The sequence below is a fragment of the Silene latifolia genome, chromosome 1 (genome assembly GCF_048544455.1).
Source record: "Silene latifolia isolate original U9 population chromosome 1, ASM4854445v1, whole genome shotgun sequence".
NCBI classification, from domain to species: Eukaryota; Viridiplantae; Streptophyta; class Magnoliopsida; order Caryophyllales; family Caryophyllaceae; genus Silene; species Silene latifolia.
The window spans coordinates 160,325,105-160,346,545 of record NC_133526.1 but is presented as its reverse complement, the minus strand read 5'-3'; the positions used below and the strand labels follow the sequence as shown (position 1 = coordinate 160,346,545).

General features: G+C 35.9%; 2 protein-coding genes and 2 long non-coding RNA genes across 7 annotated transcripts in view; 2 read left to right on the top strand and 2 right to left on the bottom strand.

The window, feature by feature from the left end:
- LOC141607803 (uncharacterized) overlaps positions 1–21,441 on the bottom strand; it is a 254,610-nt gene that overhangs the window by 133,189 nt on the left and 99,980 nt on the right. The window lies entirely within an intron of this gene.
- LOC141607692 (uncharacterized) lies at positions 6,898–9,525 on the top strand. Its single transcript, XR_012526938.1, has 3 exons — positions 6,898–7,047; positions 7,140–7,235; positions 9,272–9,525. It is a non-coding gene; the product is annotated as an uncharacterized LOC141607692 (long non-coding RNA).
- LOC141610999 (uncharacterized) lies at positions 10,333–14,893 on the top strand. 4 transcript variants are annotated; one of them, XM_074429406.1, is made up of 11 exons: positions 10,333–10,594; positions 11,708–12,050; positions 12,141–12,212; positions 12,461–12,598; positions 12,681–12,947; positions 13,204–13,336; positions 13,426–13,588; positions 13,706–13,834; positions 13,962–14,156; positions 14,255–14,377; positions 14,509–14,893. In XM_074429406.1, exons 2-11 carry the CDS (start codon positions 11,771–11,773, stop codon positions 14,626–14,628), a joined length of 1,620 nt encoding a protein of 539 aa, XP_074285507.1. In that variant the 5' UTR covers positions 10,333–10,594; positions 11,708–11,770; the 3' UTR covers positions 14,629–14,893. The 4 variants fall into 4 exon arrangements, with proteins under 4 accessions (XP_074285507.1, XP_074285491.1, XP_074285498.1 ...); XM_074429390.1 differs by having other exon boundaries at positions 10,510–10,594; positions 12,458–12,598; XM_074429397.1 differs by lacking the exon at positions 10,333–10,594 and adding an exon at positions 11,389–11,476 and having other exon boundaries at positions 12,458–12,598.
- Positions 14,997–19,996, bottom strand: LOC141611018 (putative WRKY transcription factor 4). Its single transcript, XM_074429418.1, has 4 exons — positions 19,332–19,996; positions 15,966–16,567; positions 15,718–15,876; positions 14,997–15,577 (listed from the first exon to the last, which is right to left on the bottom strand). The coding sequence occupies exons 1-4, from the start codon at positions 19,746–19,748 to the stop codon at positions 15,316–15,318; spliced, it is 1,440 nt and encodes a 479-aa protein (XP_074285519.1). The 5' UTR covers positions 19,749–19,996; the 3' UTR covers positions 14,997–15,315.

Genomic DNA, 21,441 nt, shown 5'->3' with positions numbered 1-21,441 from the left:
AAGCACTAAGCAATGAACTAAAGAAAAGGTTATCAAAACCTCATATTCTCATTTCAACAAAATCTGATTTCTTACATGGAATAGGAGCTCTATTTATATAGACTCTCAACTCATCTAAGCCCTTCATCTAACAACACATCCTAGGGCTAAAATTAAAAGAGAAACAACTAAATCCTAGTCATCCATCTAAAAAGTTAATCTAAAGGCTACAAATTAAAGAGGAACAAAACAAAATACAAAGTTGACAAATTACACCTAAAAAACTAGTCATATGAGTCCAAAACGGAGAGCTCTTGGACTGAAAATACATGGCTGATGGTAGCCACTTTATAGAGCATTGGAAGTGTAATTGCAAGCTTGTAATGTTGCCCATTGATCTTTAATTGCTTTGGCACCTATAGGGGACACAAAAGGGGACTATATGAGGTCATTTTGTCCTTGGAATCTTTCAATTGTGCTTTTCTTTTCACCTTGCAAAACCGGCTTTTTGGCTCAAAATAGACGGTTGCCAATTTCGTTTCAAAATGGTAACATATCTCCCATACATTGATACATTTTGTTTACCTACAATGGTCACATATGGAGCACAAAAGGTAAACTTTGGTCACATTATCAGCCTTTGCCTATCCTATTGGTCATATAAGACGAGGGACAGCAACGTACATAGTACTCTCAACTTCAGTTCCTTTCTTAGCCTTCTTCTTCGGCCCCATGTTCCTTTTTTTTCGTTGACTGCCACCCTTTGTCGTACAACGTAAGGGGTCAGAAATAGGAGGCACGGTCACATCTACGGTTGTTTCCTCTTCCTCAATATTAAGGTTAGAAAGCAACAATGTTACCTCCTCATTAGCCTTAAAAAACAGCTTATCCACAACAACTCTTGCATCAGCAACATCCTGGCATTTTGTGATGAGATAGTTCATAGCTATCAATTTTGAACGACACCAATTGATGGCGTCATGAGCGGCGGTTCTGCGGATGTCGCTTGGGAGGAGCTTATCCCACACTGTGGCTTTTGAAAATTTGGGTCATCTCCGTAGTATGTACATGTCCGGTATCTCCACAACGGAATGCATGTGAAGGACACAGATGGTGTGACTACAAAGCATACCCATAACCTGGTACTTTCGACAAGTGCATTCTATTAAATTGTTGTTATAAGCGTACGTCACATGATGTGCGTCCTCCTCGTGCCCTGCAAGGTGGACACGATACAACAAAACCTCGGGTCATCAACCGGGAGGATTAGAGCACGGGTTCCCATAGCAGCACCGAATTCTTTCTCAAATACTCGGAAGAGCTCCAATGTCTACACCTGAGATGCGTGTAATAGCAAATCCACTATAGGGTACACAGAGGTCGGTGTAGATGTTATACCATTGAATTTTGTTCGCTCTTCCTCACCTCTCCATCTTTTGACTGTGTTTTCAAAAATTCCAAAAAAAATGCAGTCATTGAAGTGGTCTTTGAAGCTTGGAAACCCATCGCATAGTTTGTGCTCTCACTCTTTTGGGACAATAAAATCCCGGCTGAAAAGTATTGATTGTTCAAGGCAGTGCTCCATTTCGCTCTATGTTTGTACAATCTCTTAAACCATGAATGGTTCACTAACCCATATTCTATCAACATTTTCTGCCATGTTTCTTCAAATTCAATCCCATTATAACAACCGTTGAGGCATTTGTTGAATAAGTTTTGGAATGGCCGATCACCCTTTAATTTCCCAAAGTGAGATATGGCGTTTTGTTGAATGTGCCACTGACATAGACGAGGTCTCGTTTCTGTATAAACATGTCATCAGTTTACCATTATTAGCATTAAAACATATGCATTTCTGCATGAATATAAATGGTGACATATACACTGTATGTCCTAAATGTACCATCCCGAGGAAGAAAATGTAACCACAATAACAAAGATAAATATGTCTTAAGACAATATAGCACAATGTGATCATGTTAGCTTATGTTGGTACACTGTAAGATGGCAACATTTATGTAAGAATGTGGTGACTTGAGAGAATATGACACAATGTAACCATGTTAGCTTATGTTGCTACAAACTAAGAAGACTGGTCATTGATGTAGGAACGTGGTGACATAAGACATTATGACACAAATGTAACCATGTTAGCTTATGTTGCTACACACTAAGATGGTAACACTGTGACATGTTCTCCTTCAAACAAATATGTGACCATATTTAACCAATAAAGTAACCATGTTTGTATGTTAGTTGATGCAAATATGTTGTTATGGTGACAATTGTATAATCACACTAAGATAGGTACATATGTATGATAAGACGGTCACATTCACCAATTATGTTAACAAGTTAATAATATTGGTTCATTCCTCAAACATAGATACATATCTTTGATAAGGTGATCACATTTCCAACAGTCACATATAAGTGTCCATGTTCACATTTTGAGCAGTCACATATCCTTGTTAAGGTGGTGACATTATCAAAATTCAATTACATGTTACCATGTTTTATTTATTATGTTTAGATGTTAAGAAAATTTAAAACATAACAATTGTCAGCTAAGGTGGTCACAGTAGAAACAATTGTATAATCACACTAAGATAGGTACATATGTATGATAAGGTGGTCACATTCACCAATTATGTAAACAAGTTAATAATATTGGTACATTCCTCAAACATAGCTACATATCTTTGATAAGGTGATCACATTTTCAACAGTCACATATAAGTGTCCATGTTTACATTTTCAGCAGTCACATATCCTTGTTAAGGTGGTGACATTATCAAAATTCAATTACATGTCACCATGTTTTGTATATTATGTTTAGATGTTAAAAAAAATTAAAACATAACAATTGTCAGCTAAGGTGGTGACAGTAGAAACAATCACTTATATTTTAAGAAATGATATCATCTTAGCTTAAAGTGATAACATATATGCTCAAATATGGTCACATAGTGATTCCTGCAGATTGTTTAATTATTTAGTCATAAATGTCAAACCTTTTCAATGGCATTTGCTATTGCTTGGTCTTGGTCATTGAAAATTGAGACAGGGCGGACATCCTGACCCGTTGATTCATTAAAAACATTGAACAACCACTCAAATGATTCTTCCCTCTCGTTCGGCAGGAAAGCACAACCGAACATGATGTTCGACCAATGATTGTTAATACCCACAAATGCTCCACATATAAGATTGTACTTATTTGTGCGATACGTCGTATCAAATATTTTAACATCTCTGTATAACAAATACTCCTCTCTCATCATCGCATCCCCCCAGAATAGGTTACTTAGTCGTCCTTCTTCGTCAAATTGAACACGAAAGAAGAACCTCGGCTCCTCCGCTTGCCTTCTGGTCATGAGGTTGATTAATGTTGCTGCATCACCACCTTCGATTGGTTTCATCTTTAATCTGTTAACATAGTTAATATGGTCTCGCTTTGTGTGCCCGACAAAGGCATCACTACCAGCCCCTGCCGCAACAACCCTGAATTGGTTTCATCTTTAATCTGTTAACATAGTTAATATGGTCTCGCTTTGTGTGCCCACAAACGCATCACTACCAGCCCCTGCCGCAGCAACCCTGAATTGGACAGAAGGGGGCACATGCGCTTCAGTCATTGCCTTTATTACCTCACCCTCTGCTTCTGTAATTTTTCGCTCCGACCTATGATGATGCTGCCACTTAGGGGGTTTGAAAGGGTGATTATTTTCTACAACATGCTCCACTACCTCCCATATTCCGTCCTTATTTACTTGCGTCCTAACACAAGCTTCGCATTTACATCGATTAATTGAAGCATTCCTCATATTACTAGTAGATACTTCAAGGACGTCATTCAAAACAACTCTACTCCCATTCCCATGTTCACCTTAGCAAGAGAATATCTAAAGTATCTCTCAATCAACGGTCTATCTTTCACATCGGCCCTACCAGATGTAGATTCTTGATACTGAATCCCTTCAGTTGCGAGTGTTTCTGATACAAGCTATAAATGTGTTCCCATTTTGTAGCTTTTATTCCAAGTAAACCGCCTGAAAGATCAGTACCTGGCAAACAATAAATTTATAGCTTTGGTTAAAATGGTAACACTGAACTCTAAACTGGTCACGCTGTAAGCTAAAATGGTCACATATATTACTGAATAACTGTAAAAACTTTTCAGCTGGCATTTAAATTGACATTACCCATTGAACATATGGTTAGTGTACGTCAGTTTTCCTTTCCATTGAACATATTGTATATTTATCAATAAACCATTACTTTGCATTGAATAATCAAACTTTATACAAAGTTGATAATTGCTCATCTGTGATAAGATTTGTTAGAAGTTGTTTGAATTTTAAGTTAATATGTAAAAACCCTAAACATATGCAAGGAATATTGATAACATTAGTTTTAAATTTAAGTTTCCAACATTAATAAAATCTTCATCAAAATTTCATATTTTTCTTCATCTAAATCTGATTTAACAACAACAACAACAACAACAACAACAACAACAACAACAACAACAACAACAACAACAACAAAAACAACAACAACAAAAATTTCCTTCATCTAAAACAACACATTACATCATGCATTATATTGATGAATATGTCTATCATCGTCCTAAACGGTTGCTCTTGAAGTAAAACATTCAACTAAAAGTAATTAAACAACAACAACACCACAATTTCAGCCGTAAATTTTGATCTAAACATGCAAATATATAGACCCGAACATATTGTTGCCCTAAAATCTAATCAACGAAGACAGGAACTTTAAATTAAAAAATACACACCTTTACTCATCAACATCGTCACGAAATCTTCGTCATTACCAACAAATACACCATCCTCATTTCCAACATCAACAATTCTGTTTTCAACATCAATAATTTCAGTGTTAACAACATCAGCTTCAGACATTTTTTTTTTGTGGTTTTATGAGGAATTTACAAAGTTAAGGAAAATATGAATTTGTGATAGAACATTTGATGATTGTTGGATTAATGAAGATGAAGATTGAGGAATATTGAGATTTTAGGTTGAAGATTTGAAGAATTATTTTATTAGCATGGGATTTAATATGTTGGATGTGTTCTTACATAGATTTGATAGGATTTATTGCTTAGTACCCTATTGTCCCCCACCCACAATAAAATATATTATTAGCAAACCCACTACCATTCCACTATCCAGCCTATATTAGCCTAAATGATATCGATTCGCCCCGTCTTCACCTTGTGACGGATACTGTCCGTCACAAATGAAAATTTGTGTTTTTAACAAGACTTGTGTGAAACTACCCAAAAGATGGCACCCACACTAGGAATCTTAGTGAAAAGAGTGCATTGATTATTGTTAGTTTGAAGGGGTATACATATGTTTATGTTGTGTACATCTGCATATTTATTATATTTCAACACGCATGGTTTGGTTTTGCTAAAAATAATTATAATTACGGTAATTTGATAACTTATACCTTAAATAACTCAATTTTTTAAATGTTATACCTAAGATAACGTTTTTTCAAAACTTATACCAAAAATCCTATTTTCTTCCAAACTTAATACCAAATCTCCACCCCTTTTACCCATTAACACCCATATCCACCATCGCCAACACCACGACACCACGATCTTTCCCGCCGGCTCCACCACCAGCCCTCCTGCCGGCAACCCCCATTAGATCCACCGTCATCCTGTCGAACACCCTAATTTTTAGTATTCAAATCTATAAAGAATTACTGAAACCAGAAATACATAAGTGAAATTTCCGAATTTGATGATACTAGAGTGAAATAATGGTATTACTTGCTTGAAAACAAGTTATTTTAGGGGTAAAAAAAGGTAACAAACAGACATTTTGGAGGATAAGTAGGCCACGAGTAACGTTATAATTGGAATAGGTGATGGATTATGTGTGTCTTGATTTGTTTAGGTATTTGCAGATCATGTTCGATGAATATTGATGGCATAAAAATGGTAGCCTGCCTTAACCCATTGATACAGACACTATAACGCCCACCACAATCACTCCACTTCCCCACATGTTCGACGGGAGATGGTGGAGTTAGAGGGGATCGCCGGCAGGATGGAGCGCCTCCGATGGTGCTGGTGGCGGTGCCAGCGGGGAAGAAAGTAATGTTGTGGTGTTGGTTATGGTGGATGTGGGTGTTCATGGGTTAAGTGGTGGAGAAATGGTGGGTGGACTAATTACTAATTAGTAAGGGAAAAATAGTCTTTTTAAGTTTTTTTTTTAGATTTGGTATTAAGTTTGGAAGAAAATAGGATTTTTGATATAAGTTTTGAAAAAAAATTATGTTAGGTATAAGATTTGAAAAATCGAGTTATTCAAGGTATAAGTTATCAAATTACCCTTATAATTATAATAATAAAAAACAAAAAACATGTTATTTCATTTATATTAGAATGTCTAGGAATCTTAGTGAAGAGATTAAACTACTATGATGATAACTTGCTTCTACGTTAATTACTTTTTTTTGCCGATCATGTACATTGTTTTGACGCTATTTCTATTTCTTATTAAAACAAAGTTTTTTGAACGGCCTTGATCCGTTTTTTTACATGTCATTGCTAAACTGTAACACCCGCGATTTCATATCTCTGGGTAACATATTAAAGTTGATAGTTTAATAATACTCGATTTTATTTAGTATATTATTTATTTGGTTTTATATTTTCAAAATCGTGTTTTAGTTTCATAAAAATTTATTTGGTTTTGTTTTGACCCGAAAACACCCTTAAAAGTCGTGTTGTGAATCTTTTAGTGCAAAGCCGAGTCACAAACCTTGTGCCTTTGATTTTGGGCCTAAACAAACCTATGGACCCTCTTTAAGACAATCAAAACTCCATATTTTAGGGTTTTATTCTCAAAATTTCAGCAACTCCCCTTCATCTTCTTCCCTTAGAAAATATGTGTTTTCCTCCATTAAAGCCTTCACAAAATCAAACCTTAAGACGGATGCCATTTCTTCGTTTCTCAACGAAATCTGGTGATTTTTGTACCAATCTTCTCCTCTCATTCTCCTCCTTCTTTCTATGTAAGAAAAATCTTACGTTTTGAATCTTTTAGAAAATCCATCTTTTTGTGAGATGAATTTTCTAACCTTTTTTGTCTTAATCTTGTTTCTAGGTGAAAGCTTTAGTATCCTGGCGTAGTTTTGGGCCGGAATCTTGTTTATTGAAGATCTAAAAGATAACGGTGATGGGCTACTCGGTATTATATCTTGTATGTGAAATTATATGTTGGGTTTTAGTCTTTAGCTAGTAAAGTTACTACCTTTACATGTTATTGATGAATTTTGTTGGATTATTAATGTTAGATGATGTTTTAATTGTGTTTTTTATGTTATTGAGATGGTTTATTGCAAATAATATCAATTGGGTAAAGTTGGTTTGTGAGGAATGAGGTGTTGTTTTACTATTGTATGTATATTGTAATTTGCGACGATCTTCGTTACATGTTGTGGGTGTTTATTGTCGAGACATGGTAGTATGTCGTAATTACAACGATCTTTGGTTATATGAATAATTTGGGGTTGTGAATGTACAATAAAATTGAATTGGGATCTGAATGGAGTTCATGTTGTTTGTGTCGTGGGAATATGTGGCTGCGGTTTCAGCCTGACCACTTATCGTAAAACGGCCATAACTCCCTCATTTCTTATCCATTTTGGGCGTACGACCTACCGTTAGAACCGTAAGAGGATAACCTATCACCTCCAGTTGTTTCACCTTATTCTCATGTCCAGAACGCAAGTTATGACCATTTGAAGTTGACCCTTATTGAAGTCGAGTCCTAAATTTGTTGTTTTGTATTTGGGTTTAGGTTTCTTGTTGGTTATGCTTATTAACCTTGGTTCTAATGCTTTTGTATGGTGTGTTGACACTTTTTAATCATTGGAGCCCCTTGCCGATGTCTCATTCATTATTTATCGTTCATTTATATATTTTTCACATGAATCTTAAATGTGGAACTTATTATTTATTTACGTCATAACTATATGAAATTACATACTTTATTTATAATAATAACTTTAATTCATTTATTCTCATTTATTTATCGTATTTTAATTATGGGTGATTTAATCTACTTGAATAATTGGATGAGCCGTATCCATGTGAAATTGCCACTATACTATACTTTTGCTTGACTTATAATGATACCTTACTTGTGTTGTTCTGGCAAGTGCGGGTTTATCTCACTTTTTGCCCACCTCTTTCGTGTTGTTCTGACGAATTTGGTATACTTGGCTTCCGTTCTGTTGCCTGGGTCTTAGATGTGAGATGTTTATTGCATATTGAGAAGGTAACAATCTAGTGTGGTTCTTGGGTATCTACTTATGGTGGTGTCATATTCTGTAGCATACTAGCTTGACTATCCTTACGCCCCACTTGTGCTGTTCTGGCAAGTGCGGGTCTAACCTACTTGTGCTATTATGGCAAGTATGGTTTATCTCTTTCCTTTTTCGCCCCACTTGTGATGTTCTGGCAAGTGTGGGTTATCTCATTTTATTTCCGCCACTTTCGTGCTATTCTGGCGATTGGGGTACTCGATTTCCGTTCTGTCATCAAGTCTTGGATGCGGGCTGTTCTGCCGCATGTCGAATCGGAAGTGTACAGTCCGAGAGTCTGGCCAGATTTAGACTAGGACCGTATTATTATCGTAGTCCTACCAGGGGAATCTGAGTTTTAGGGAGTAAAAGTCTTGCATAGTTATGAGTCTTACATATGCCATTTACCGTGAGAATGATACCTTTTGATTGTTTGGATGGTAAGAGTCTTTTGGTCCTATTGAGCACTAGGGGTGAGATGCAAGCCACCTAGTATCGATATGATCGGAGGGATTGATGTTCCCATTCGTATTTATGGTGAGATGCAAGCCATAAGTATGCATGAGACATTAGTAGCCACGTCCCGTCTTATATGTTAAAATGATTTCAATGTAAATGGCTACTGGTTTTCATTGACATGTATTCTATTGTTGGCCTTCTGTTACCCATTGCGCATGATATCTATGATTTGCTTAGAGTTGGTGTTACCATGTATGATGCATTGGTCGGTTTGTCTCACACGCATGTCTCATATGCCATTATTCTTGTTTAACCTCACATGTATTGGATATATTGTTCACATGTATTGAATATTGACTATGTCTCATATGCTATAATATGTTCTTGTTCATCTGTGTTTTGATATAATATGGCTGGGAGAACCCTGAGTTACTCCCCACTGACTGTGGCATTAATTTTAATGAATGAACAGGTATTTGGGGTTTACGACGAGTGAGCTAGCGAGCGTTGTACTTACAACGATTGGCCCTACACGTAGTAGTTTCTAGTAATGTATAGTACCGTATTTGTGTGTTATCAAGGGATCGGAATCCCTTGCATTCATTTAATTAAGTTAATATTTGTATAAAAGCCTTTTCTTAACTTTTCATTTCTTTATGTTTTATTGAACCCGCGCTTTGAACTTAAAAAGTTTTAAAAATTTCATAAGCTCCGCTGCATTTTACTAGTTTTATGTTACGTTTATTGCGGGGGTTCACTTAAACAGAACTAAAACCATTACATAAAGCTAAAATTTCGCTAATGACCAAGTGAAAATCACTACGACCAACTTTGGGATGTTATGTGATATGTCTTATGATGATGGTTTTGGGGTTATTGATTTTCATATTGTGAAAAGATTGAGATTCGTCAACTTCGAAAGGGAAAAAAAAAGGAACCCCAAGTGATATGTCTTATATAATTGTTTTCTGTGTGAATAGGGGGTGTGAAGGAATCCCGTGACCGTCAAGTAAGCAAAACTAGGCATGGTTTCCAAGTGTTTCCAATATTAGATCTATAAACGGAAGTGGGAACTGATCTTTAATGGTTGTGGCATTTAGTTTTCGGTAATCAATGCAAATCACCCCGTGACAGTGTCCTAGTGGAGAGGAGCTTACCATGGGCAAAATGAATAACATCTTAATCAATCATTGATAAACGTTAAAAGCGTTAGTGAAGAAAGTTTGAAACTTGTAATCTTAATTAAAGAAGTTTTTTTGGCATAAATTTGAAAGTTCATTAATATTGGCGCGACAACGAGGCAATCCTTTCTCTCTTCCATAAATACAATGTGATGAGCAACCTAAATCTCGGACAACCGTCATGGTTTAATTTTAGCATTCTTTCAAAAAACACCCAATTTTCAACTACTACAATCTAGTAAATTGGAAATAAAATTATTGTATGATTTGTGACGTCCACCTTTTTTTATGGCTTTCTAAATCATATTTTACTATATCAAATAAAATCGGTTCTTTCATTATACTCTAATTAAAGGGGGTTGGTTATCGAACAACATTTTTTCCCTTAATTGTTTCAAGGATTTCATACTTTTACCTTTTGCTTCTTTCAAAAATATTTTGGTTTGATTCATGGGAAACTAATTTTTTCTTATACTTATATCCAATTATTATAATTTTTTTTTTATATTTTTCCTCTCTCTCTCTGGATATTACAGGGAGAGGGAGATTTTGGTTTATGGTAAACTTTTTTTATTATTTTACGGGATCTTCTGCTGATTTTAATGATCCCCAAGGTATAACATTTGACTCGCACCGCTTCATTTGATTGTATAGGTTCTTTTAAATATGAGTTGCATTCTTTTCTTTTTTCTTTTTTCTTTTTTATGGATAAATTGAGATATCTAATTCAATGGAGTTGTTATGGACATCTGGTGCGAAGCAAGGTCCAACCCATTAAAAGTGTGCTGTGTGACTATTTCACATGAGAGAGAGAACAAAAAGTTGATCATTATATTAACAATTGAATTGTTCGCCTGTTGTCAATTTGTTTCGGAATGAAACATCTTTGAGTAGACCCATCTGTAAAATTTTGATAACTGCCTACTATGCCAACTTTTGTGCATATTAGATAATTATTACTCCGTATTTGGCTTGCTTGCAGGTTCCCTCCTTTTTGTTGATTTGTTGTTATAGCCAATTCATCTACAATGCAACAAGACATTAGACATATCTTTGATTTACCTTAGACATCAGTAATATTAGAACCAATAATGAACAATTTTGCATTTTAAACTGAAAGAAACTCTTGAACATAAACATGAGGAGGTATTTATGCATGCTGCTATCTAGTACATTCTCTTTCACAAAATGTGGTAGCACGAGTCAGTTGTTGTGTTCGCTGTCTCCTTAGGCCTGTCAATAAACTTAAAACGAGCTTCATCTCAGCTCATTTCACTAATAATCGAGATTGTGCTCAACCTCAATTCATTTAAGGATCAAATGAGAAGAGCTTCAGTAAATGAGCTCAAAAGGAGCTTTGATTCACAATAAAATGATTAACTACTAACTAATATAACAAACATTTGCAGTTTTCACAGCCATAAATTAGCTGAAAGAGTTTGGCTTTTGTATCGTGTCCTTTCGCAAGCTCACCAAAGAGCCTTACAATTTATATCGTTAAGAGATCTACCCTCGTTTTATTTGAATTTCATCCTATGTTTCTATGTCGTAACCATGAATGAAGAAGCTCATGGTTTCTATTCATGTTAGGTTAATCATTTAGAAATTCGTTTTGTTAGGTTTTCATCATTTATCCTTATTTGTAACCAGTATGTTTATAAATTCTATATTGTGTTAAAATCCTTGATTTGGTTCCGATGTTGACCGTGTGTATTTTGTTTTTGCAGATAAGAGCTCCTTGGAGATCCTTTCATAGTCTAAGACTACTGCGTGTAAAATAAGCTTTTAAAATGGGTGGTTGCTACTCAACTCATGCTAAGCCCGTTAGGAGGCGGAGGAAGTTGCATTATCGTTCTGCCAAAAGGCGTGGGCGGGTCCCACATTTTCCTGCCGGTGGGACACCACAGAGAATCAGTGATGCAGGAAGCTTTGTAAGTGACACGGCTGTCAGTCAGTTTCTACATAACATCACAATGCCTGAAATGCCTGCTTGCCGAAAATCTCAAGTCTCAAATGCATCTTTCAATCGCATGCAAATGCAGTGGCAACATAGTCAAATTGTTTCTGCTGGTAACATCTTTTGCTTCGGCTTATGCTTCTACTTTTTCTAAATTACATGACTGACATTTCACTTTATTTCATGTTCAATTATTTTTCAAGATGAAGCATGGTTTGATTCAGTCAGTATATTGGATTCTGACACGGATGAAGAATTTAGCAGCGTTTATGGAGGTAATGTCCGTTATTATTATTATTATTATTATTATTATTATTATTATTATTATTATTATTATTATTATTATTATTATTTGTCTCCCGTCAAGCCATGGACGATGTAATACAGTCAAGTAGTTAAGTCAAGGTTACAGTATGTGTGGTTTGGTGAACTTACAGATGGAAATGCACGCTTTGCTTATTACATGAAAATTATATTTCTAATCCAGTTCCAAATCTGACACTTGACGCCTTTTTCCCAGCAGATAATGTTCCCGTTGTAGGTCATCCAATCGGAAATATAACAATAGGTGAAGTAGTCCAATATGAATCTGCATCACAATTTATGGATAATGGGTGCAAGTACGAAGAGTATCGGGGAGGTTATGTGAAAATAGACGGAAGTAAGTTACATAAAAAAAAAATTGCTGAATTTTTTGTAACAAATAATGAATTAATGAAATCATGTATATATTATGTGCTTAGGAAATGCGGATGAGCTTTGCAGTACCACCAAGAAGCTATTAGATTGTTCCATTGGGAGCTTTAATTATTTGAAGGAGAGGCGCGATTCATTAGATAAGACTCAAGACAACAACTCGAAAATGAAAGTTGGATTCCCGCACTTGCTTCCTTCAGTGAGTTTCAATGACAAAACTTTGCTCACAACTTCAGGTCCCCTTTATCAACAGAAGAAATCAGCTATTATCAGGCTTTCATTCAAAAGAAGATCCTGTGATGGGGACGAGAGCTGTAAGCTGTTGTGTCCAACTTCAATTGTGTCCAACTTCTCCTAATATAATGTTTCTTAAGCCAACTATTCAAATGAGGACGACATATATGGGATGAATGGAGTACCTTATTCATATTCATCAATGTGTTCCATATATGAGACCAATCCAAAACCCCGAGTATTTCTAATCCATATGACCATATATAGGGTTAAAGGGGTGGTCTAACATGTAAGACTGTCTGTGCGTCTCATATAAGTTTTTGTGATCATATCCAGGTGCATCAAAACGTTTCCTGTATCATCCAAGAGCAGGATTTTTGATTCCATGTTCTGCTGGGGAAATGATTGAAGGATGTTGGTCAGAGGTGTCACCATCAAAGTTTCATTTACGTAGTGAATACTACTTTAAGTATGTAGTTGTTCCTTTGAGCTTATTGCTGAATTAGTCAATCCACTGGTGGAATTCGTAGCTGTTTATACCTTTGTTGCAACTTGCAGAGACAAGAAGAAATGTCCGGCTCCAGACGTTAGCCCTTTCAAGCCATTTGGTGTCGACTTATTTACTTGCCAAAGAAAGATCAATCATATTGCCCAACATCTTGAACTTCCTTCTGTTAAAATGGATGGGAAATTCCCTCCTCTTCTCATTGTTAACATTCAGGTATGATTGGCCGCACATTACATTACTACAAGAGTACAAGACCATCTTTCAGGTACTAATTCTACATATTTGCAATGCTTATGGAAATTGACTCAATGTTTTGGAAAAACATGGAAGGTTCCTTCTTATCCAACAGCAATGTTTGGTGGCGATTATGACGGAGAGGGATTGAGCCTTGTTCTCTACTTCAAGATCTCTGAAAGCTTTGAGAAGGAAGTTTCTCCTCATTTCCAAGATTGCTTGAAGGTAAATATTGAGGGACAAACATTAGAACCATGTCTGTTTTATTCCCCTGCTCGGATATGACCACACCTGTGATTTACAAAATCAGTGCTATGTTGTTGTTAGAGTTGATGTTGTTTCAATGTGGCAGAGATTAATCGATGATGAGGTAGAGAAAGTCAAGGGATTCGCCAAAGAAAATGAGATTTCTTATCGTGAAAGGCTGAAGATAATTGCAGGCTTAGTTAATCCTGAAGATCTTAGTTTGAGTTCTACTGAAAAAAAGCTGGTGCTGTCTTATAATGAAAAGCCTGTACTCTCACGCCCACAGCACAGTTTTTACAAGGTACAATCAATATACTACTTCATGCCTACATGGAGGAGACTCTTCTGGAGATCTCGGAATGTTATAATTATGTTATCCTCTTTATCCATCCTTTTCAGGGCGAGAACTACTTTGAAATAGACTTGGATGTTCATCGGTTTAGTTACATATCCAGGAAGGGACTCGAGTCCTTTCGAGAACGCTTGAAAAATGGCATTGTTGATCTTGGTTTGACCGTTCAGGTATTCTTTACATTCTTTCTTACTTCATCTGTTTGTGGTACCCGTATTAGATATTTGATGTTCGACATAAGTAAACTAGCTTGTACATGTCATTAACCAGATTCTAACCTCCAAATTCTCATTTTGGACAGGCACAGAAGCCTGAAGAGCTACCAGAGCAAATGTTATGCTGCCTAAGATTGAACAAGATTGACTTTGTCGACCGCGGCCAAATTCCCACGCTTATGCCTGTGGACGGTACGTCCTTTTGATAAAAATACCTATTTCAGGGTGAATAGGAAACATTATGCCAAATGAAGACGTTCACTCTGTAAACAATGTCTCTTATGTCCTTCGCCAGAAGAAGAAGAAGAAGATGGGGAAAATCTACCTTACTGTCTTATAACATACTATTCCGTATATTTTTTGAGATTGACTTCACATTTTCAGTGTAATACAATTAAAATTGGTACTTTGTTTCTTAATTTATTGTACTGATCATACTGATATTGTAAATCATAGTAGTTGCTAATTCATTTATTGATTACTCTTTTATTGCATGTGCGAATTTTTAAAAACACGAGCAGCTGCAACAACCGAATATAAATACAGTCAAATTACAATGATTTTACAAAAATTACCGAGCAAACCAAATACATAATTGATCAGTCAAAAGTTTTGTCAGACAATTTTTCAGCCGATATACAAACATCAAGAATGTTATCAATCTCCCAACTAACTTCAAGTTCTCATACTTTTATATACAACGTTGGTTAGCACACAAACCCACCCAAAAAAAGGTCATACCGAGCGACAACATTACCCCATGACCGCAACAATCCAACCTATTACAGATTAAAAGGGTCAGATATACCCAACTTTACGCTTTGTCGATTTAACAGAGAAGTAGTTTTGCGCATCTCGTTCACAAAATTTAAAATCAGTGGTGATAGACAAGTTTAACCGAGATTCTGCTCTTGTTTAAGGCGAAGAGCTGCCGGTGTTTGATTTTTGTTATGAAAATCCATGACACCAATAGAGGTGTGTTGCTTCAATTGCTGTGCTTCATAGTTAGAGGCATGGATTGTAGTGCCTCTAGGGGCTGGAACCTCGTGGCTATGCTTGCCTTCATACGTGGTTATCACTGCTCTCGGGTCAGTTGAAGCCCTCTCTACGTGCTTCCGAACTTTGCACCCCACGGTGGTGCACTTATAGTAACTCCTACAGTGGAAATAGTTGTAACATATATCAGGACAGTTTAGCGGAAATTAGTTATGCCTTGGAACAGATATATTAATTTACCGCCTAACGGGTGGATGAAATGAACTAGTAAAGAAGGTGTATGAAGCTGAATGAATGACCTTGGATTAGGATTGCCTTTGACAACTTTCTGGCCATACTTACGCCATCTGTACCCATCATCTAATAGATCTACTTCGCTTCTGGTCTGCACTACTATTTTCGGCTCTGTCATTGTCCTATGTGTGAAAGGCCCATCACATTGCCCTGCTGCACCATTTCTGTTCACATCACCAATAACATTATCACAACACTGCCTATAGTAGGGTAAGGAAATGAAATGAATTCAACATTGTATATATTTAATTACCTTTGTCTCTTGGGCTTAGGATCGTCATCGTCTTCATCTTCATCTTCAACTTGATAATTTTCACCAGATTCTTCACTATCACTAGGCCCATGTAAAAGCATACAAGTAGCCTGGGAACAGTGATCATTGTCTCTACCAGTCAACCTGAAATTACCACCGTGCCCTTCCGAACCAACAACATCTTTGTTTACTGATCTTCTTCCATGTTGAGGAGGCTCATGAGTGTGCTGCCCTTTGTAAATGATCTCGGTAATATGACCGTCAAAAGACCTCTCCACCTTCTTCTTAACAGGGCAATTTGCAGTAGTACACCTGTAATAACTTCTAGGGTACTCACTCCCTTTCACTTGCTTTTGTCCATACTTCCTCCAGTTATAACCATCGTCTTGTGGCTTATCCACATTTATGGGCAAGTTTGGGGGCCTTTTCTCCATGTGAGGAGCTGATGCTGCTTCTGATAATGGCTGCCTAGCTGTCGGGTTGTGGTTGAAAACCGCCATTGACGATAGTACATTATTTGCCGCCTCATTTTGGGATAGTGCTGCTTGAGCTTGAGCTGTTAGTTGAGCCAGTGTTTGTTGTGGTGACATTCCGAATGGACTCTGCATTTTGTACACTCCTTAGTCTTTCATTATCTACATTATTTTGGGTAACAATTGTTGTTTAGGTGGTGACGGATTTTGAATTTCGATTATGCATAATTGCATACGACCATCAAATGGCTTTACATGTTAATCTAGTTGACATCTACATCAATAGTATTATGGAACAAAGCAAAATGACTCACTAAACTAATTGCACTTCTCTTTGTTGTCGAGTACAAGTTATTCAGTTCCATATTATGGACCATCAAAAATATGTCTCTTTGTGTTTTAAGATAAAGGCAAGAGTGTAAAATCTAAATAATGTCATTCATGGAATAATAATGTTCAAATAAATAAATTATTTAACAAAATTCTTTCAAAACTATCATTTGAAGCGGTTGGTCACTTTTAGAACGAGTCAAATTATGACTGAGAAATGTGAAAATTTTATGATAAAATTAAGGGTTATTTCATAGGAATAATCCACCCCTGTGGGTGACCTGCTTAAATTACTTCATCCTTAAACTAATTTGAATTTAATCTCTCTTATTCCCCCTTCCTTCCCGGAATAAACTTGCTTGTTTTTTTTACCTGCTATTACAGGTGAAAAATGACGTGGCCACTAATACTTCATAAGAATAATCCATCATATGTGTGACCTACTTAAATTACTCCATCCTTTAATCCCTCCTATCACCATCATCCATTTTGACCACCCAATCACCATCACGTTTGACGGTTGAGGCGGCGGCGGCGGAAGAGAGTGCTTGTGATGAGAATTGAGTTGATGAGAATGATGGGAATAGGAATAAGGAGAATATTAGGTCTCCGGAGAAGGTGGCTAAAGGATTGTTGTTGTTGTTGTTGTTGTCGTTTTGGTTTGGTGCTGACGGTGTGGTGGTTGTTGTGGTGGGGTCTTTGAAGCGAAGGTGGGGAGTTTTTAGAGAGGTGATCGAAGAGGGTGATGCGATGCTGTTGTTGTTGCGTTGTTCCCGTGGATAATGACATTTTGGTTTTGATTCGAGTTTTTATTGTTTTGGATTGATTTTACATTTTCAGTTTGTTGCAGGTTAGGACGATTTAGTTGCATGGTTAGGTACTTAGGTTGCCCATTGATAAGGTTGGAATTGAGAGAAGAAGAGAAAAGAGGATAGGATAATGGAGGGAGTCGGCTCCGGAGGAGTGACCGCGGGAGGAGTGTTAATAGTTCGGATATTATGAGATTAAATATAGCTGAGAGTATTATCACAAGGTTACTCATAGTTTGGATTATTCTTGTAAAATAATTAAGATGTTTATCAACCCTTAAAAACATAAGGTAACCTATTGTTTAGGTGGCCAGTCACTCGAGTGTGTTCTAGGAAGGAAGGGGGATAAGAATGATTAAATTCAGATTACTTAAAAGATAAGTAATTTAACCAGACCACCAATAGGATGGATTATTCCTATGAAATAACCATAAAATTAATCATCCACAAATTCTTATTTATCACATAAGGTACTCCTTCCGTCCCAATTATTTATTTGTATTTGATTAAAATATTACTCACAAAGAATATAAAAAGTAAACAAATAATTAAGATAAAGGGTTTTATCATAAAAAGGGAAATGATAAATACAACCCACTGGGTTGTATTTAAACATTTAATACCCTTCTATATTTGGTATTAATTTAGAAATTAGAGAGTAAATTACACATAAATCAATGTAATTAATGTATAAGTTAACTATTTATTTCCTCTTTTAGGTTCTTAAATACAACCCAGTGGGTTGTATTTATCATAACCCAAAATAAAATGGTCACATTTCTCGTCACAAATAAGAATTTGTGAATTTGGAGTACTACTATTATTGTCATAAGAAATCACTTCATCACATGTACCACAACATTACAGCATGACTGCATGACCAAGTCGGATGATCATATTTTGATATAGTGAGTATATATGTGAACAAATGCCATAAAAACTTCATTGACAAATTAAAATTATGAATTTACGATGAACTTTGTACAATAGCGACACATAAAAAGTAGAGTATGATTTATATTTACCATGCTCGTCAAATTAATAATACGGAGTAGTACTCAATGAAAAATTTCGAAGGGGTAGATTTCATTTTTCAAAATTCCAACTCAACTTTATAAAACGGAAAATACACGCGGTACGCAGGAGGTTTGACATTTTGCCCGAAGTACACTATTTTTTGATCCGGAAACTTTAAGAGGCCATAACTCGTTTTTACAAACTCATGAAGTGACGATTTGTTTTTCCAAATCAATCATATTTCCGAGAACTACAGCTTGAAAAAAGAAATTTTTCGAGTTTGGAACTCGTGACCAAGAGATATAGTCACTCAAAGTTTTTTCGTTCAAAAAACTTTGACCTACAAAAACTCCTGCTAAGTGATCCAAATACGACAATTTTTTTTTTTCAAATCGTAGTTCTCAGAAAGAAATCGATATGAAAAAAAAAAATTGTCAATTTCTGAACGCGTAAACAAGAGATAACCTCTTAAAGTTTTCCGGATAAAAAAAATTGAGTAATTCGGGCAAAATACCAAACCTCGAAAATACCGCGTGCATTTTCCGTTTATAAATACCAGTTCTACTAGAAGCCTAGCAAAAATAAAAACATGGATTTTCATTGTACGATTTCAAACAAAAGGTCAATGTTAATATGTTACACAGTCATCTCATTCTCATATGTATTTTTTGTAAAATTACTCAATACGGTGTAAAGCCGTCTTATATAAATATCGATGCAGTGAGAGATGAGTATACCAGGGTAGGCGAAAGGAATGTCGGGGAGGTGAGGAAAAGGGAGGGACTAAACCCGGGTGAAATATTAAAAACCGGTGAAACTTGAACAGGTAAAACCAAGTTCCCGGGCCTCTTCTGCTTAAACCCGGTTCCCCCATCTTTCACCAAGGAATCCCCACCCCAGTTCTCCGGTACCAGGGTCAACCCGGTTGAGGTTGAACCCATTAGGAGGTCCTGGTAGTACCGGGAACTATCGCCATCGCCGTAATTTTCAGTGAGCATGCTCGAGAACATGGTCGTATGGACCGGGTTCGAACCTGGGGTTCCAAGGAATAAAGACTCCCCTGCTGTTCTTAGTGGAATGTTTATACTTGGGTTTTGTTGTTGGTTTTGTTCAGGTAATTTTAAACTTTGCTTAAATTCATTGCTCATTGACATATAAATTTTTGTTGGGAAAAAGCTAGCTTCCAAAGTTCAACTTTTTGGAGTAGTTATTTGTTTGATTTGTTCAGATTTTTTTCTATCTATTTGATGGGTTCAGATTTTGATGGGATTTTTTTTTTTTTTTGTTGTTGTTGTTGGTTTGGAATTGAAAAAGAAATGATCATGGTGTGCTGGCTTTATATAGATTCTCTAGGGTTTAAATTTTGTTGTGATTGGATAAGGATATATTAATCTATCTCCACTTCTTATAAAAACAAGAGGAAGTTTTCTTTGAAAAGTCTTAAAAATTACTCCCTCCTATTTTCTAACATCATCCACATTTTCTAAAACGACAAATTCACTAAGATCTTCCATTTTCCTTATTAGTCTATAATTTGTGGTTCTTAGGATATATGACCCCACATTTTCTCTCTTACTTTCCATTTCCTCCATTTTCCACCACAAATCTCAATTCTCTTAAAAATTACACAAAAAGCAATGTGGAACATCATAGTGAATAGAAGGAAGTACACGATAAAATATCAACAATTTTTAATAGAAAGTGATCATTTAATAATAAAATATTATAATTAAAGTTGTTGCTTTATAAAAGTAATTCTAACATTTTAATAAAAAATATATATTTACATGGTATTAGAAAATATTTACATTCTATAATAATATTTCAGACAATTTTACATTTGCCTAGAAACAAACACTTAGTTCTAATTTAATATGAGACACGGTAGCTATATACTCTTTTATGGAAAAAAATTACTTTTTCGTTGTCTTTTTACCATTAGGTTTCCATCCATTACCCTTCAACAAAAAAAATTAAACAAAATCTCTCTAATTCTCTTCCCCACAAAATTAATCAAATTCTCAACAAATTATTCAATTTTAAATCTTAATTTTTGTTCAAGTCATAATTCTAGCTTTATTAATCGTGTACCAATTTTTTTTACAACAAATTAAGTTGATTAAATTAAATTATATTAGGGTTGATGAAATAAGGGATTATGAAAATTGGGTTTTATGAGGAAGGGGTGATTGGGGGTGGCAGGAGAGGGTGGTGATGGAGGGGGCGGAGGTCAACATTCAAGGAGGTGGTCTAGGCAGGTGGTTAAGTGGTGGTGGCAGGGATTGTGGTTGATGAGTGAAATTCAAAGGAAAGGAAATAGGAAATTAGGAAAATATGGGATTGAAATGGGAGAGGTAAAATGGTCAATCATTTGCATGAATAAATCATGTTTATGAAAGAGCATAACCCTTTGTAAAATGTAAATAATGGGTTGATTAATAACAAAATGCTTTAACCAATAGGTATTGATTATTGTATTAGCGTAATGGTTAAGATGGAGATATAATGAAATTGGAATCCATTTTTGAAATAATGGTCAAAAATAAAATATTTGTCGTTTTGGATCGGTTTTGAAAATATTTGTCAAAATGGTGTCCACGTAGGCTCGGGATTTCTGGACCTAAAACACGCCACTACCAATGGCGTGTTTATAATGAGTAGGGAAAGAAACTTCATTAAAAAATGGACTAAAACAAACACGCCATTGGGAATGGCGGGTTTCAGTGGGGAAACACGCCACCCCCTATGGTGTGTCTTATGTAAATTTTTTTTTTTTTCTTTAAGTTCAGTTAGTTGAGGAAAAATATTGTTGTAAAGACACGCCACTGCTAATGGCGTGTTTCCTTC